We start from the raw sequence: 19,080 nt of genomic DNA on the forward strand, positions 1-19,080 counted from the left end.
ACATCAGGCACATTAAATCCAAGTGTAAGGATAGTATTCCAAAGCTTAATGTCAATGGTCAGAGATTAGCTAGCATTTTGGATTATACCCACTAGTACTTTCCATCTTAAGATGATCTGACATTTCTTTAGGGATAGACACCCAAGTTTTGTGCTCTTCTTACTGGCACATTTCAAGGTTATCATCTCACTTTATTTCTAGAAATAGTCATTTAATTTGCATATTTGTGACTTATTTCGTAAATCTCTTCGTTTTAAAAGCATTCCTTCTGAAGTTTCAAGAAGCACTTACTAGCATCTTGCTTTGAGAAAAACTGCCTAGGATAGAATCTTTTTACCTAAAATTAGGGGCTGGCTTCAGTGCCCAGAATTTTTAGATTGATATGCCAGTAATTTCAGTAACAAGTTATATTATAGTTTTTAAATCCTGTCCTAAAGAGTAGAAAAGTCCAAAAGGTAAATAGCCAAACTCTTGCCCACTTAATTTTTATGATTTTGTGTCTGTGTTTTAAGAGGAAATAAATCCACTTACTTCTCATTCACATTAAAATGAAAATGTTCATAAAAGCTCTTTAATGCTCGAGAAGCCTTCATGAGCCTTTTAGAAAGAGCGTTGAGCCTTTTGACATTGTTCCAGTTTCTGTTAAAAATGCAGAGCTGAGTTTTGGGAAGAATTAACTCTTGAGAGGCAAAATGGTTCAAGTAGGGCTGTCAGAAAGCCATGCTCTGTGAGAGGAAAAGAGTTTTCACAATTCCAGTATTACTAAGGACTCTGGTCAGTCAGGGAATTGTGGCCTGGGATTTTGTGGTTTCTTAAAAATCTGTACACAATTTCTCAGCGTGGTTCTAGTAGACTGAAACGTCGTAGTACCACCAAAGCAGAGCAGATTTCCATCAAGAACATTCTCCACCATGCTTTTGAAATTTTAAAAAACTTGGCCTTTTCACTTCTTGAGGGATTTTCAGTTAATCTGTTTTTCAGTACCATATTAATAAGCATCGTACAGAATTATTAAACTTGAGGTATGTGTTTGGTTTTAAGGTCCAACCGGGATATTAGCCACTTCAGAGTCCAAATCCATGCCAGTGTTGGGTTCTGTATCCAGTGTAACAAAAACAGCCTTGAACAAGAAAACTCTGGAGGCAGAATTCAACAGCCCGTCCCCCCCAACACCTGAGCCAGGTGAAGGGCCCCGTAAATTGGAAGGATGCACAAGTTCCAAGGTTACGTTTCAGTAAGTAATAATGCTCTTTACTAAGTGGTGTATAGAAGAATCTGTAATGACTACCTTGTGTGTTTCTTTGATTTGTGTCTCTTTAGAGAGATTTTGATTTGGCTCACCAATAAATTCTCTTCTTTCATTTGATGGGCCAGCTTTTCATTCTAGGGTTCTGACAGAGATCTCATTCAGATCCAAAGCAGGTACCATGTACAAAGCTGAGCTGAGTTTTGGGAAGCATTAACTCTTGAGAGGCAAAATGGTTCAAGTAGGGCTGTCAGAAAGCCATACTCTGTGAGAGGAAAAGAGTTTTCACAATTCCAGTATTACTAAGGACTCTGGTCAGTGAGGGAATTGTGGCCTGGGATTTTGTAGTTTCTTAAAGATCTGTACACAATTTCTCAGCGTGGTCCTGGTAGATTGAAACGTCGTAGTACCGCCAAAGCAGAGCAGATTTCCAACAAGAACAAGTTTTACTTCCCCTAAACTGGTTTGGTAATCAGGTTCTTCTACACACAAAAAAATTGATCTGGATGATACTGACTCTGCATCAGGAGACACTTAATCAGTCTTTCGAGATTAAATACATAGATCATCCCTCTTAATGGTTCATGAGCACTCAAGAAGATACTAGATCTTTTAGAGGCTACTTAGAAGGGCACGTTTTTACAACCTTCTTTTCTAGTCCTCAGTTAAAGATGTGTCTAATATTGCTCTATCCTGAAAATGAAAACATACGATGTAAAGAGTTATCTGTATAGACTTGCTTCAGAGTGGCACTTTGATTGTCAAAGAGTTAATCCTGCTATTGAATGTGTTTCAGACAGATCTAGTGGAGGATCAATTTGTTTTATAACAATGGCAGCTCTTTTTGAAATTAGTCTACAGTTTTGCTTTAGTTCTCTTGCCAGGATGTCAGCTAGTTTGTCACTTAAAGAAAAGGAAGAGGTGAGACAAATCAGATCAGCCGAATATTGTAATCATGGTTAATTAAACCTCTGACTTCCCATCCTATCAAGAGAGAAAGAACTCCCCCGTTTTTTTTTTTTTTTTTTGTAACTCTAGCTGTCTTAGCTCAAAAGGTGAAACCTGGACAAATGAAGTTGAAATTCAATTTGGATCTATTTTTGCCAACTGGTATTTTCTTCCTCTCTTGCATTCTCTCATTGCTACTATTAACTTTTTTTTTCTCTTCAGGAATGAATGGCCTTCTTTGCTGATTTACAGTTTTATCTAATTTCATTGTATTTAAAACCACATTTTCTCCTGTAGTCATGTGTTTCCTTTCTTTTGACTAGAGTCATTTGAACAGTTCTAACAGAAAGATGATCTATATTCATTCTCCATCTTTCCTATTAAATTTATTTAACACCTAATTTGACATCAACAATCTGGCTACATTTGAACCAATATCCAGACACAAAAGCAATTTGGCTGAGACAAGTTAGTTTCTGATAAATGCTTCAGTGTGTGTGTATAGATTTTTTTCCTTTACCATTTTACACAGATAATCTGAATCAGAAAATACTGCAACTCCTTCCTCCTTTTGTCTGCCTTTTATTCTCTAAAAGTAAGTGGAAATTACATTTCCAAGAAAGGAAATGAAATAATTGCAGGCCCAAGGTCTGCAAAATGTGTGTTGAATTGACGGTGAAAAGGATCTGTGTGTTGACAGACACAGTTGTTAGATGCCATAAAGGCGGATGTGAGGCTCAATTTATTTCTCATCTTGCTTGTTCAATGACTGCTTAAGAGACACATTTCAATTTAATTTATCTACTTAAAGCTCTAATACAAATACTGTGTATTGCTGTATTAACTTCTAAACTTTGTAACCTAATGCTCCATTGAGTTCTTGACATTCTTTAGCTAAATAAAATAACTGTTGCAGTGTATTTTCATACTGACAGCCATTTATCAAATAAGAGCACCTTTCTGGAAAACTCTGTTTCTTAAATACAATTAGACTATCCAGATTGAGAGTTTTGTGTATGTGTAGGGTAATTATTTACCCAGATAGGCACACTTCATTCATACGTTAAAACCTTTTAATGACTAAAAGAAGTTTAACTTAATGTAGTTACATGTAAACTTTAAAAGTTTCTATTATTTGTCAGAACTCTCAGAAACTGGCCTAGCTGCCAGGAATGAGAAGGGTTATTTTCAGGGTGTTTCTGGCTGGCTTAGACTAATAAGTACTCTATTATACTAACCACATTGTCTTACCTCATAGACTTGGCCTGTCAAAGCACTTTGAAGTCAGGTCAGCAATTAATAAGTAAAATATTTCCTTTGCTTTTAAAAACTGTCTTTGTATTCTAGTAGTTGCACTTCTATTTTGATCTGTGGCAACACCACCATTAGTGTTTCCGGTCAGTGGTGCTATTGGCTCTTGACGTGAATCAAGGTCAAGAGAGGATGCCAATGACAGTCGGCTCTAATACAGACATTACTACTCCAACATATATATGCATGCACTCTCTCTCCCCTCTCTCTCTCTCTCTCTCTCTCATGCAGACACACACACACACACACACACACACACACACACACACACACACACACACACACAGAGTCAGCCTCAGCCACTTCCCTTCCTCCCTCCACTTTGGCCTCTTTGTCCCAGTACCACTTCACCCTAGGCCCTTTGCTTTTGCTGACCCCTCTGCCTAGTATGGCCTTCTCTGAGAGCCGCATGGCTTACTCCCTCACCTCCATGGCTCTGTTGCTCAAATGTTATCTTCTCAATGAAGCCTACCCTTGCCACCCTATTCCAAATTGTAACCTATCTTCCCTTAAGCTCTGATTCCCACTTAACCTATGTCACTTCTCCCTATAGGGGTTATTACCTTCTAACTTACATTGTTTTATTTTTTTCTCCTCTATTGGAATATAAGCTCCATGAGGGTAAGACGTTTTTCCTATTTTGTCTACTGGTGTGTCTTACACACATGGGACAATTCCTGCCATATGGTAGGCTTTCAGTAAATTATTTTTTAATAAATGAATGAGCACATTTTTAGTATCAATAAAACAGTGGAGTATCAACTACAGTACTCAATCAGCATTCTCTCATTATTCGACAGTCACTTGCACACAAGCTTGATATTAGAGATGTTTGTTTATTGGTTTTTAGATTGGATTATTTGGTTTTAAAACATTTTTTTTTGAGACCGAGTTTCACTCTTGTTACCCAGGCTGGAGTGCAATGGCGCAATCTCGGCTCACCGCAACCTCTGCCTCCTGGATTCAGGCAATTCTCCTGCCTCAGCCTCCTGAGTAGCTGGGATTACAGGCACGCGCCACCATGCCCAGCTAATTTTTTGTATCTTTAGTAGAGACGGGGTTTCACCATGTTGACCAGGATGGTCTCGATCTCTTGACCTTGTGATCCACCCGCCTCGGCCTCCCAAAGTGCTGGGATTACAGGCGTGAGCCACTGTGCCCGGCCTAAAACATTTTTTTAAATGCCTGGGAACCATTTCTATTCAGCTCAGTCTTGCATATCTTTTTTGCCATTGTACCTACTCCAAATTAAGTTATCAAAGACAACAGAATACTCAGTTGTAAAAGAAAGATTCAGCTGTGCTCACTTGATTGGCCCAAATGGATAGGAAAATTTGCTAAACTATCAAGAAAGGTTTTAAACGTAAAAGTAAAGACAAGGCCGGGTGAGGTGGATCATGCCTGTAATCTCAACACTTTGGGAGGCCGAGGCAGGCAGATCACCTGTGGTCAGGGGTTCAAGACCAGCCTGACCAACATGAGAAACCCTGTCTCTACTAAAAACACAAAATTAGCCAGGCATGGTGGCACATATCTATAATCCCAGCTACTTGGGTGGCTGAGGCAGGAGAATCATTTGAACCGGGTAGGTGGAGGTTGCAGTAGCCAAGATTACTCCAGCCTGGGCAACAAAAGTGAAACTCTATCTCAAAAAAAAAAAAAAAAAAAAAAAAAAAACAAGTAGAGACAAAGATGTTTTCTGCATAAGATCTTCACTTAACCAGAAAGTTAAATAACATCCCAGTATACCTAGAAAGTTTTTTTCTTTTAATAAATTTCTAAAATAAGCATATGAATATATTCCACATAATTGAGTAACTCCTCTCTGATAAATTATACAGTCAAGGATTTATTTCCTAGGGACCTATAAGATAAATTATACAGACCTCTGATAAATTATACAGTCAAGGATTTATTTCCTAGGGACCTATAAGAAAGCAAGAAACACTTTTAATGCTTAATTATAAGGATTAATTAAAATTAACTTTCTTGTCACCAACATATGCAAAGCAAGGGTTTTTTTTTTAAGAAAAAAGAAAAAGGAAAAGATAATCAGGGCTTGGGAAAGCCTAATTTATTCTGTTTCTATTTTAATAATAGTTTTAAAATGTGCTCTGTTAATTACGTCTAATAAGTATATACCATCTAGTCCTAATATCTTAAATCTCACAGCAAATATGAATGTTATGAATTCTGATTGGTTATAATTCAGATCAGGATTACGCTCATCATGTCCCTTTATGCTGTAAGAGGTAAAGGGCTGGCCAGGCGTGTTAAGTGTAAACCTTATTTTTGCTTTTATGCTCTTTCTCCTGATCAAGATTAAATCTGATAATGTTAAAATATAGTAAGAGTCACTGATTCCAGCTAATCAATGGATGAGAATCAAAGAGAGAAAATTCTAAATTATAGAATTTTTAAAAGAAACTCTTTTCCCTTCACACAGCTGTAATACCTGGCAATAGGGTAATTAAGTATTGCCCAGGGTCAGAAAAACAAGAATGATTTGTATTTTAATTAATAAAAGCCTGTAGACAGGAGTGGGAGTAACAAGGAAACAATGTGATTCATTTTCTAAACCGGTGCCTGGGTGCGGGGGACGACAAGCAGCATTCAGTTATTTCCAGGACTTGAACTCTTAATATCAGACAGAGTAAGGTTCAGATCCTGGGTCTGCCGTTTGGGTATTTGTGCCCCTGGGAAAGTTATGACTGAATCCTAGTGTGTAAATTGACGATAGTAATGCCTGCCCTGTAGGGTTGTCATGTAAATTAGATCCTATGGGAAAAGTATTTCAATAAAATCCTTTCCTATCTTATCTTAAAATTATGATGCTGGGATAATGATCATCAAGGACCAAAGCCGAGATACTGGACCCCCTGAGTTTTTGACTGGGCCAGATGACTTGGACAAGTCGTTTAACTTCTCTGGGTTTTGTTTTCTTTTTGTTACGTTTCTTCTCATCTAAAATCAAGGCAAGTAGATTATGTACTTTGCAGAGTCCCTTTCAGCTTTTGAATCCCAGTAATTCCTAACAAATCTCCTTACTTGGTAAAGGTCTTCACAGTTAGGATAAGGAGTAAGAGGTACATATTTTCTAGCACATGTCTCTCAGTGTAGACTTACAGGAAAACACACATAAACCCAGAAATGTAAAATAATATGTTTAAAATACATCGTCGGAACTTACAAGTCCAAATCAAAATGACTATTACCTTTCAGAGTAGTACTTTTAGGGGTCAGCATACTTATTTCAGCCCTTCATTATTGCCCCAAATGCTTTTAGACCTTTTTAGGTTAGAAGTACCTGATCACAGGCCAGGCATGGTAGCTTATGCCTATAATCCCAGCACTTTGGGAGGCTGAGGCAGGCAGATGACTTGAGGTCAGGAATTTGAGACCAATTGGGCCAACATGGCAAAACCCCATCTCTACTTAAAATATAAAAATTAGCTGGGTGTGGTGGCATATGCCTGTAATCCCAGCCACTTAGGAGACGAGGCAGGAGAATCACTTGAACCCAGGAGGCAGAGGTTGCAGTGAGCCAAGATTGTGCTACTGCACTCCAGCCTGGGCAACAGAGTGAGACTCCGCCTCAAAAGATAAAAAGGTACCTGATCACAGAGAAAATAAATTAGGTGGTCTTTCCCACCTCTTTATTTTGGAGTGAAGAAATTGGATGAGAAGATTCCTTCAGAGCCGCTCTGCTGGTCCTATAAGAGAATAGTGTCAGGGTTCATTTTGATCAAAAGATGATGTGACCCATTTTAATCACCACTAAATTTGACATATGTTTCCAAATGACTTTAGCTTTTGAAAGTGGATTCCATTTTCAGACATAGCTATCAGTTGGGCACCATTGCAGATGTATGTATTTTTTAATATAACATAGACATTTGATGTGCCTGCCAACCACATTTACAGAAGAGTGTTGTGTAGTACAGACAAGCTGAAGCTGGTTGGGGCCCAGCTTTTCTTCTTTCACCCCAGTTAGGTAGACTAGGCCCACATTTACACATTCTGGGATGTTGCTTAACAAGTAACTAGGAATTAATGTTTCTGAAACGTAAGTCAAACAATAAATAAAACCCAGTATACATCAGCGTGAGTGAAATTGCCTTCTATTTTAATACTGTGTGAGATACTTGAAACATGTTAACTCTATTATCAACAGAATGCATACGTCTGATGTTCTTGGTTGATATAGGTATAGTAAATGAAAAAACATTTTTTGGGGAAAAGCCAAGAAACCTGCATTCTGTATGTGTGTTTTTTAGTTAATACTTCTATTACTCTTTATCAGTATATATTCATAATAAAATCAAATCCATCTAAGAGGAAATGTGCTGAAATTATAGTAGGCAGGATGTATATGTTAGTTATAGATGGAGGCTATTAGTAATGCAACCAGTTTCCAGTTTGGGGATTGAGGATTTTGGAATTTGCTTCTGTGCTGTTGTTACTATATTTCACTAACAATTATTAAACCAGGTGCTTTTGTGTATTATTTTAATTCTCCCAAACCTTAGATTGGACATTATCCCCATTCTACAAATGAGAAAACTGAGATTCAGTGAGGTCAACAACTTGCCCAAAATTATACTTCTAATTGGCATTTAGGTCAAATTGCATTTGAACCTTTTAAACTTTATCTCCAAAGCCAATGCGTTTTGAACTATGGTGCACTGTGTTTAGTGTCTTAAGAGCTTAAGGAAGGGGCAAGAAAAGAATGACCATAAGGTTCCTTCTGTAGAAGGTGATGATTCTGCAGTTAAGTTGCTACATTGACCCGAAGATACTCACATCCTATTCCTTAGACCCTACATACTCATAGGTGGTTTCATGTCTTCCTTTTCTCATTCTCTAAGGCCAACCTAAGCAGATTTAAAGATCTCTTGTCAAGGGAGGAAAGTGTTACCCAATAAAACAGAGTTGTGAAAAGGAGAGCCTGTCTGAATTAACAAAAAGTCTTAAAGAATAATTGGAAAGAAATTATTTTAATCTTTTTTCATGCCAAATGTCCAATAAAGGGCCATGCTTCAAAAAAATTTTAGAAATTAGCCTGTCAGAATACCAGCCTTAAGCTACTTTAGTCTTCAGCATAAGTTCCATTTGCACAGTTTTATTTTATTAAACATTTTAGCCATGCTGAGAAATAGTTTTTTCCCAGAAGCAAATACCTTGAAAATTTCTGATCATAATCATTGGATTAGAAAGATGCTTTTACTAAATGATAATATGATAATATAAAGGTGAATCACTATATGTGAATCTAGTTTAAAAACATACATTCTAAAGCCCTAAATATATTTTATCATTGTATCCATTTTATTCTATACCTTTTTGAGAGAGCTTCGTGTTTGTCAATTACTGGTTAGCTCCTTTGAGTTTATTTTAATTATACATTGGTCATCATGTTTTAGGACATTTTTATTATACAGAGAGGCTGGAGACGTGGGCCTTCAGTATGGAGAAAGAGGTGAGCAGATCTTAAAATGTGTCTGCATCACAGTCAGGCAGAGGCTTAAGAATATCTTGTGTTCTTGCCATCTTACTTTTCTCCTTTGATACCATCTCATCTGAAAGTGGCCCTGCTCATCTGAATTGAGCTTTTTCATCCATATTCACATTTCTTCTATTAATTACTTTCAGGAAAGTGAATATCCTCCTAACAGTTGCAATTAGACGGGATAGTCAACCTCAAAGATGATTTTGCATTTTATCTAGTTACTTCTATAAAACCTTACTTCAAAAGAGAGAACCCCTTAGAAAGGGAACTCCCGTTCCATTTTAACTGTGTGGTTTGTAGTGGTTTCGTAGGTTTGTCATCTTGGTCATTCGCAAAGATCCTTTTAAGCCACAGTTAATTGCCAGAGACTCTTCAGTTAACACTTTCTAATTTATCATGCTTCTCTTCACCCCAGATCCCCCCAAAACTATAAGCTTCATCAAGCTCTTTTAAATTTCCTTTTTAACTACCAGACAGGCAGTTAGCTTGCTCTTTCGTTTGGGGGAGTCAAAAGAGGTTACATGCTGCCCTAGAAGAATTTAAAAAACAAAAACCCATGTAGCAATTATAAGACTTCAATTTCAATAGAAAAATGTTCATTTCCAGTGAAGCCATTTTTATTTTAATTTGCATTTAATTTCTATATCTGTGGTATCTCTAAATACATGTGACTTTTGGCCCCACACAGACTTATTTTTGTAAGAGTTCATCTTGTTTGGGCCATTAACTGAATACCAAAGGGTAGTTGATGAAACATAAATTTTAGATGTCTCTTGGTTGGTGTGACCAAACATTTCCATGAAAGAAAAAAAATCTAATTGCCTTTCAGATTTTGAATTAAAAATAAGATTGATTTTTAGCATTGTTTGACCTCTAACTGGTCTCTTCATTTAGTATTTCTAATGTGCAACTAATGTAGAAAATTGAAATAGAAAAGTACTGCTTTTTAATTTATTGGAGTTGGAGAATCTGAGCTATTTTATTTTATTTTGTTAACTTATTTTCTCTAATCCTATGAAAGATGATGAGCTTTTGAAATGCATTAGCAAATAAAATTTGAGATTCTTAACTTACTTTTAGGGAAACGGCATAAAATTATTCTCTCAAACAAATGATCTCAGCTGGAAATTGATTTAGCTGGCCATATAACCATTCTTTAGGAGAGGTTTGGGGTCACGTTTTGTTCAAACGGAGACGAGGGTAGTTCTCTTCCTCCCTGGGGTGGAAAGGAGTGGATTTTCTTCCTGATACTCCCACCCCCCCACCCTTCCTCATCACCTCCGCTTTCTTTCTTTTGCATGTGTGCGCGCGCGTGTATGTGTGTGTGTGTGTGCGCGTGCGCGCGCACCCCTGTCAAGAAGGGTGAAGGAGGGCGCCTTCCCTGTACTTAGTAAACATTTGTTTCTGAGAAGAGACTACCAGCTAACAGAATGAACTGCATGTACGTTACTGCTTAATCTGATGCTCTTATACAATTAAAGGATTTGCTCTGCTCTCAACTGTAATCTTAGTACTGCTGAATTGTGTGCTGACACTGCAGGAAACAGTTCTGTTCAGCAAAGCGCTGCTACAAAGGTTCTCCATGTGCGCCTGTACATGGACAATTAACTTTTAACAACAAAATTAGCAGAATAACTGGATGTTCTGGAAGTTGAGATCCCTTCACTTCATTTTTTTTCCTTCCCCTGCTGCCAAGGAGTTATCCTGTGGACTGCCCGAAAGATCCGCTTGTCAGGATTGTCTTACAAGTGTTCTGAGTCGCTGTGCAGACAGCACCTTCCTCCAGATTAATTGTTGAGGATGTATTACACCTAGTGTAAAAATGACTGTTAAACTGCTGTTGAGTAAATCTCAAAATTACTGTTAAAATGCTGCTGAGTAATTCTCACTTCTCTCAAAGAATTAATTGCCTTCTAACATTTGCTTCCAGTTGCAAGCACCTAGGATTTTTAAGAGACTTTGTGTAAAATATATCATTTCTGCATAGAGAACCAAATTGCTTTTGGTACACTGTAGTTTTTTTTTTTTTTTTAACCATTTTTCAGTAGTCTCTACAGTGTTTATGTTTCCTTATATTTGTGTATTGTGGAGTAGAGGGGAGTTTTTTTATTCAAATAGAAGAAGCTAAAACTCAGATGCAATGTCGGATCTCAGAATAAACTGACCTAACTTCTGAAACCCAATAAACACATTTCATTTGTAATATTCTTTATTGTATAACTCTATGAAAAGTAATTTCTTTATGACTCCTGATCTTGAGAGTCTAAAAAATATATAATACAGTAAATTGAAAGAAAACTACATTTCAGAAATATTTTCCTGAAAACTTAGAATGAAAATGCAAGTATTTTGTACATGGCAGCTGTTTTTAAGGAGCCAATGTTGAATTTTGTGGAAGACTTTATGTCTCTTAAAATATTTCTTGTAAGTAACATGGCTTTTAATAGTTGGAATCAGAATGGATTTTCCATGATGATTTAATGTTGGGCAGAACTATAAAAAGCTAAAAAACAAAGCCTAAGAAAACAATCACACACATTTCAGAATATTTGGCTGAGCTGAAATCATAGTTCACGCATTGTCAGTGTTTCTTTTGCTGTGAGAAGAGTCTGGTTTCCTGAACCTCCTTGTGCCGCGTATTTTAGATTCTGTAGATGTCTGCAGCCCAGCGTGCACTAGAGGAGTAAGATAATCGGTACAAGGCTTCCTAGCTTCGCATTGTGGTAAGCTGTGTACTGGGATGCCTGTGCTGCAGTTACTCAGCTAAAGAAAATATTGCTGAGCATAGACACAGATCTTTGCCCAGCCATTGTCACCTATGGGAAACAGGAATTCTTGTTAATCTTGAGAGCAAATCAGCATCTAGAGACTGATGTCAGATTTTCAAACATGGTAGTATTGTTGTTTAATAATGTTATTTTAATAATTAAATCCACTTTTTCCTCAAATAGAAGTGTATTCAAATTGACAAACTAATACATTTTTTGAGCTAAAATGAAGTTTTGAAAAAGTACCCAAAGCAAAAAAGAATTGAGCTTTGTTTTACCTTTATTATATTTAAAAATACTGCTAGAATTGGTTAACATAGTGAGTTTCACCTTAGGTTTGAAACTTTATTTTGTGAAATTTTGGACAAGTGCATTAAAATCTGAAAAATAGGATTTCCAAAAGAAACAATAAAAACTACCTCTGCTATAATGCCACTACTGTTCACTGCAGTAACTGTATAAAGGACTTGAAAAAAAAAGTAAGAATCCTTGTTTTTACACCAGAGAAAATATAAAAGCAACTTCCTCTTTGGAGTTTTTCCAGGCAACGACTTTATAAAGACAAATTTAAATCTTTCCGTTTTCTCTCCTTGAAGGTGGTAAATATGATTGCGGTTTTATCCATTTTTATTGTAAATGAAACAAGTTCAGACCGTCCGGCTGTGCGTCATTTGTTGGATGGCTGCCACAGACTAATGCAGACATCCCACTGGGAGACCAGAGAAGAACTATACTTTGATTCACCAGATTGTGTTAAATAGTCCAGCTGTTGTGATTTGAAAGATAGTTACCTCAGAAGTGAAATAGAAATGAACTTGGCATTTATGCCTCAAACCATTTTTGTACTGTTTGGCAATCAGCTTTTCAGAGGTAGCATTTTATAAAATAACTCTCACCGCTTAAAAGTTCATTCACTGTAATGTTCAAAATGTCCCACCTTTATATTATCAGTAAAATTAAGCTTGAGTGATATGCAGAATTTGCATGAAATAAGCATTTCCCCCTTCATTGCATGAGCTTTGATTGTATTCAATTGAGCTCTGAACCACGTGGATTAGGGCTCTTTTGGGCATTAGTTAATTTGAATTGAAGCTGAAATGTTAGCTAGAATGTTGTTGAATATAACTGGAACGTGGAAAGTTGATTTTGAAAGGAATTTCATTGAATGCAAACAATGATGTGCTTTTTAAAAATTAGAATGCTGCACTTTCATCTCTTGTAACACAGTCTGAGAAATCACTGAGTCCCTGTATAAAGTCCAGCTTTGGCATGGGCATTGCAATTGTTCTGATTCTTCTGGTAGTATGGTTTGGAGTCAGTCTTTCCTTTTACTAATAAGTTGCCTCACCTGCTCAGGCCCCACACTTGTGCTCTCTTGCAGTAGGGGCACAGTAGCTGCTTTCTAAAAGGCCACCCAAGTTGTACTTGGGCATCAGGCTTCATAGAATGGCATAGATTGGTATTTCTCCTAGCTTTTAGTTTGCTTTTTGGTTTTTGCTTTTATCTTAAAATAGCATTTGAGCATGTGGTATAATATGACCTGTGAAAAATATCTATTTGAATGGATCATAAATAACTACCACGATGTTGTGGTTAGAAAAAAAGAATTGGACAGGAAATCAAGATTCCACTAGTTTAGTTCTATATCTGCTGTTAACAAGTCATATGCTGATTAAACCTCACTCTTCCTTGGACGCTTCATCTGACAAATGAAGAGGTTAGACTAGCTCACGATGGTGACCCCTGTCAGCCCAAGCATCACATGATTTTAGTTTTACTTTATAAGTGATACTTGTAAAATTTAAGTTTTACTTGCAGATTTTGCAGCATGCAGGAGACAGGCTGCCATTACTTTTTATAAGTATAGACTTTTAATTCCTTATTGTGGTCTTTGTCCTTAGATGTTGCATTGAAGTAGAACAATTGAACAGAATGACAATATATTACAATTCTTATTGAAGTGTTGCATTTGAGCTTCTGGGATTTCTACCTTGAGGAGAAGCTTCATATTTAACCCTGTAGAACCTGCCACCGTGGCTACTAGAGTGAGAACGTGGGTTCTTGACACCATCACTGATGTGGCTCTGTGGCCCTTCCCATACCATAGGAACGAAGATAGAATGAGGCCTAGGAGAAAGAAAGGCCTCTTATTCCAGAAGGAGCCTTGGGCAGCTGCTCATGGGAGCCAGGAGTAGACCTATGATGTCAAACCAGGAGGAGCTACAAACCACAGGGGAAAAATAAAAAATACACAAGGGATAGCTTGAAGAGATAGACTTTATATTTACCAATCTGGAGGATGGAGATGGAAACAGGGATTCAGAAAGAATTAAATCAGTAAACATGCCAAAACTAGCCTGTTGTATAATGTTTGTAGGAGAAGATACTTTGAGAAACAGCATGCTGTCATGGAAAAGGCAGGAACAGGGAGACAGGAGCTTCTGACTTTTGTTCTGACTCTGCCACTAATGAGCTATGTGGTTTCAGGCCAGTTCCTTCCCCTCTTCATGCCCCATTGTCCTCATCTGTAAAAGGGCAGGTCAGACTAGATGATTGCCCTAGTCTCTTTCCAGCTTCCATTGGGATTCTAAGGCAGTGGTCATTATCCTTGAGAAACAAATCACTCTCCCTCCATGCATAGATTCAGAAAATGCCCACTGCACCTAGTTCAGTGATGATAAAGGGGTTCCCAAATTGTAGCCTATCTGTGACTTAGTAATAGATTAATCTGCAGTCAAGAAGCTTGCTTCAGGACAGGGGAATCATTCTTTGGACTGAGACAATTCCAGGACAATTTCAGCCTGACAATACAAGGTTTATGAGTTTTCAGTTCAATCAACATCCATTTATTGCTGCTGTGGAGCCCAGAGAGCACTTCCTGGAAATTTTTAGCCCTGAGCTGATGAAGAAAGCTTTTTCTAGGACCTGTGCACCACCCCTTCACCTGTAGACACATACCTGCAGACACACATGGGCGTGGAAACATCCATGGTAGTTCTACAGAAGTGATGAAGGTTAGTATGGGTTGATGGAAGTTGCTCACCTAGAATGAGAGAAATATTTCCTTTGCATGCTTAGAGCAGATTGGCTTGCTTATATAAGGTGGGCCCAGACCCAAGATGGTGAAGCCATACTGGTGACTTGACCTGCAGACTTGGATGGGACTTTCCCTGGAACCTTAGCTGGGCTGCAGCTTCATTTCCTAGAATCTTCTCACCCATTTGTTTCCAGTGTAGGGTTGGCCACAGAGAAATTTGCATGAGATTTAGAAGGCGGAAGTGAAGTAGTTGTGTAAAAAAAAGTTTTTAACCCTCAGAAGGTCCGTGTAGGGCAGACTCTGTTATAGCTTGTGCATGACATTCCTGATGTGCTGACTCACCTAACTGGCATGTGGCAGTGGCTCCCCACGTCTCTTTCTTCAGATTCTCCAAACTCTGGGCCAGGTGCATGTGCAGCTCCTTGGGGAAGGCTCCGGCTTATCCTGCAGATTGTCTTGCATCATCAAGAGTGGTGCTTGTGAGAGATAGGTAGAGCTCTGGTTTGTCCTTTAGTGTCTGCCACTTTACAGCGATCTTCCCTCCCAGCTGTCAGAACAGCTGACTGCAGGCCCAGCTTCAGATGAGGAGGCAGCGGATTTCCGTAGATAGCATGACTACTGCCTTCGATTGCCTAAGGTGTAATTCCTCTGATTAGTCCTTAATTTCACTTGCAGTTGTTCTGCTTCTCTGATCACAGGCTTTTAAATATTATGTGGGTCAGAGAAAGTCAAAACAGGTAGCACTAGAGAAACTACACCCCATTCTGATCCCCAAAGCACAGCGGCAGATGTCTGGAGTAGTTCCTTAGCCAGGTAGTTGGACAATGTCATGTGCCATAATCAGGCAGAACTAAGGGAATCTGTCATCACCATGTCCTCACCATGACAGCCTCATGAGCGTGTCATCAGGCTCCTGGTTATATTTGTTTTTACCACCTCCAAGGAAAACAGAGTGTTTGTCACTTAGGATGATGACCAAGCCACATATAGGTAATATAACCCGATAGCTGGAGGGAGTGGTTTTTAAACATTTGGACAGATCTTGTAGTACTGGTCAGAAGGTGAAAAAACAATGGTCTTTGGGTTTGAGGCTTTTGTGCCCGTGACTGGGTCATGCAGGTTACTTTCTCTCAGTAGTTGATCATTGTTGTTTTTGTTGCAATGGAGACATCCAGACCTATTAACCTTGATCTCTTCCGCTTCATTCTGAACCTTTCTGTTGATTAGTATTTGCCCATTCGTTTACTCCACAAATGCATCTGTGCTAGGTGCTGGGGATAGCATTGTGAATAAAGCTTAAGAGTCCCTGCCTCATGGATGTTTACATGCTATTGGAAGAGACAGATAGGAAACAAATGTGGTAAGACCAACACGAGAGAGGTATTAAGTGGTGAAAGAGTGTCTCCTGCCAGCTCTGACCTGCTCAAGGGGTCAGAGAATAGTAGAAACCAACTCCTGGTGAGGGGCTGGTAGAACAGTGAGCAGGCCCTGGCTGGCAGCTCCCTGGCTGGCACCTGGCAGAACACCAAGAGGTGGGGTGGTGGTGTGCCAGGCCATGGTTAACGGCCAGTTCTCTGGGACAAAAAGGCCTTATCCTAGCATTTTCCAAAAAGACCAGAGAAGTCCGAAAGCCCTAGCCCTGCCCACTGCAGCTGCCTCAACCTTCAGGCAGCAGCTCAGCAGCCTGAAACTTCAGGTGTTTCAGAGATATCTGTTTCTATAAGGAAATCCTCACCGATTCAGCCTGAGGAGCCATAGCTTCTAGCATCAGAAGAGATGAGAGGAGGACTCTGTGGAACACTGCCTCTGAAATTCCATAAGAAATTTCTCAAGAAACCTGATCCTCCTTTTAGAAAAATGAATAGTAACTTAGCATTTTAGCTTCCACTCTGACTCTCTCTCTCTCTCTGCCCTTGGTCCTACTGCCACCCCCCTCCCAATGTCTGACCAGGTCTCCTCTAGTTGGTAATGGCAGCAGCCGGCATGCCTCTCACCTGTCCATCAGTGATCAGGGGTAGTTACTTCCCCTCGTTCATGCAGGCTCCTCAGGGATATCCTGCAACCAGCTGTACCCAGGAACACACAGGAGGGAAGGGAGTTAACTGGCTCCTTCCAGCTAAGTGAGGGTGGGCGGGAGTCTGGGCAGCAGGCCATGAGGAGAAGTTCACAGTTTGTCCATGAGCTTTACACTTCCTGAGAAGAGCATGCAATTAAGCAGGTAGGTGTGTTTGGCTTTTTTACACTTCTGTAGTTAGTTAATCGCTCTTTCGCTGCCTTCTTCCTTCTGGCCTTGTGCTCCTAATATCAGCTGTGTAATCCGATAGCTTCATGTTTTCTTTTAAATGGCTGGCATCTCAAAGATGACTATATGCATGTTGATTAGACTTAGAACATTTTGGGTTTTATGTTGTTCTGAATCCAGAATATCAGAGACAACTATTTTCTCTCTCTGCTTTTTATTTTTATTTTATTTTTTTGTCTAACTCTTCATCTCATAGGCCTCCCAGTAGCCTTGGATGCAGGAAAAAATACTTTGATGGTGAAAAACAAGCCGAACCAGTTGTAGTTTTAGATCCTGTTTCTACACATGAACCCCAAACCAAAGACCAGGTTGCTGAAAAAGATCCAACTCAACACAAGGAGGATGAAGGCGAAATTAAACCAGAAAACAAAGAAGACAGCATTGAAAACGCGAGAGAGACAGACAGCTCCAACTGCTGATCCATAAACCAGAAGCCTGACATGTTTGGAAGTCCTTTTCAATAAGCACACGATTAGTGTGGGTGTATTGGCAAGGGCCATAGACATTCTGCTCTGGTCACTGTATTCAGAATACAGGTTCTTTTCTGGTGTCACTTTTGTAAGTAGCAACTATAAACATAAGTAAGCTGTTTAGCAAAATATATGTTCCTAGTAGGTTTTGGTTTTGATCTTTATAAAGATGAGATTTTCTTTTCCTAGTTAAACTGTATTAAGTATGACTTCTTTTAGAAGGTTACAAAAAAATTCAGATGTTGATACCTTTTTAGGAAATGTGCATACCACTCATCAAATGGGATGATGAAAGTTTGAGGTGCTTGTGGATAATTGGATAAACAAAACTGATCAACCTAATACGATTTTAAAAGCCCCCCCAAGAAGCTTCTGTTTTGGGTCTGATCCTCTTGATGGAGAAACTGCAGCAGCATGGAAATTGTCGGGTACTGTGGCATACAAGTTATTTTCTATGGTAGACTGAGATAAAACTCAGGAGCTGGCATCAAACTTGTAGTCCCATAGTCAGTGTTAATTACACACATTGTTAACTATTAGATGAAAAATACATGATATTGATTGTGTCCAAAGCCTCCCACGGACCTCCGAGGGGATTCTCTGGTAGCCTGAACACAGAATTGAGGTGGAAGTCTAAACCTTGAATTTAACAGTAATACGTTGGCAAACCATGTGCTCTGTGCTATGAGTTAATTATGTTTTCCCATATACTAATGTGGCACAAGTACCGTATTTTATCACAGTTCTTATGTACAGTGAAGATAAGTGACAAGCACACATTTTTCTTGCTTCACTGCTGTTCTATATTACACAGGTTTGTTGTTTTTTTTTTAAAAGAAATTAAGCGGTAGTTAGTCTCTAAGAATACAATGTTTCAGGCTACCACAGTGAATAAATAGAAATGTAATCAGGGATTAAAAAAAAAAAACTTATGCAGCTTTTCAAAGTTGATTGTTTCAAAATTGGTGTTTATTTAAAATAAGTGGTAATGTACTTGAATGCACTTTTTATGACAATGATTCAGTAATGGTAATTTTACTATTAAAGAAAGTGAAAGGTTTAGTTTTGTTAGCATGGCTCAGCATGTAGCTTTCAGGTGTTTTTCACCTAAGGGCAAAAGAAAATGATAGTAATAATTGCAGTAGTTGTATTGTATTGTATTTTTGCACGTGTGGTAAGCATAGGCTTGAAGAGGTGGGTAGGCAGGTACATGTACTTCCTAAATTTGGAGATAATTATCTTTCTGTAATTTCATTATGCTTGACTATTTCCATGTTCTCCCAGTGATGGTTTTACAGTTACTTATCACTTTACTCATGGAGACGTAAAATGTAGTGTTTTTCAACTGTATCTTTCCTTAACTGGACAATACTGCTATATGATATGCTAACTACAGACTGCATTAATTCACTAAGCGAATTCTGTTATGCTGTAATATGAACTCTCCTCACCACAACTTATTAAAAAGGCACCAACAGTTTCCCATTAA

At 38.5% G+C, this 19,080-nt stretch overlaps 1 protein-coding gene across 4 annotated transcripts in view; it reads left to right on the forward strand.

The window, feature by feature from the left end:
* The window catches only part of SHTN1 (shootin 1), a 121,025-nt gene extending 101,945 nt beyond the window's left edge, over nt 1-19,080 (forward strand). For 2 of the 4 annotated variants that reach the window (XM_064373801.1, XM_064373802.1), the window contains 2 exons: nt 1,042-1,234; nt 17,318-19,080. In XM_064373801.1, coding sequence (XP_064229871.1) covers nt 1,042-1,234; nt 17,318-17,540 — 416 coding nt within the window. In that variant the 3' untranslated portion in view covers nt 17,541-19,080. Of the gene's footprint in view, nt 1-1,041; nt 1,235-17,317 lie in introns of those variants that run through there. The other 2 variants (XM_064373804.1, XM_064373803.1) reach the window with 2 other exon arrangements.

The sequence above is a fragment of the Aotus nancymaae genome, unplaced genomic scaffold, assembly GCF_030222135.1.
Source record: "Aotus nancymaae isolate 86718 unplaced genomic scaffold, 86718_ANA_hifiasm-v0.15.2.pri h1tg000010l, whole genome shotgun sequence".
NCBI lineage: Eukaryota > Metazoa > Chordata > Mammalia > Primates > Aotidae > Aotus > Aotus nancymaae.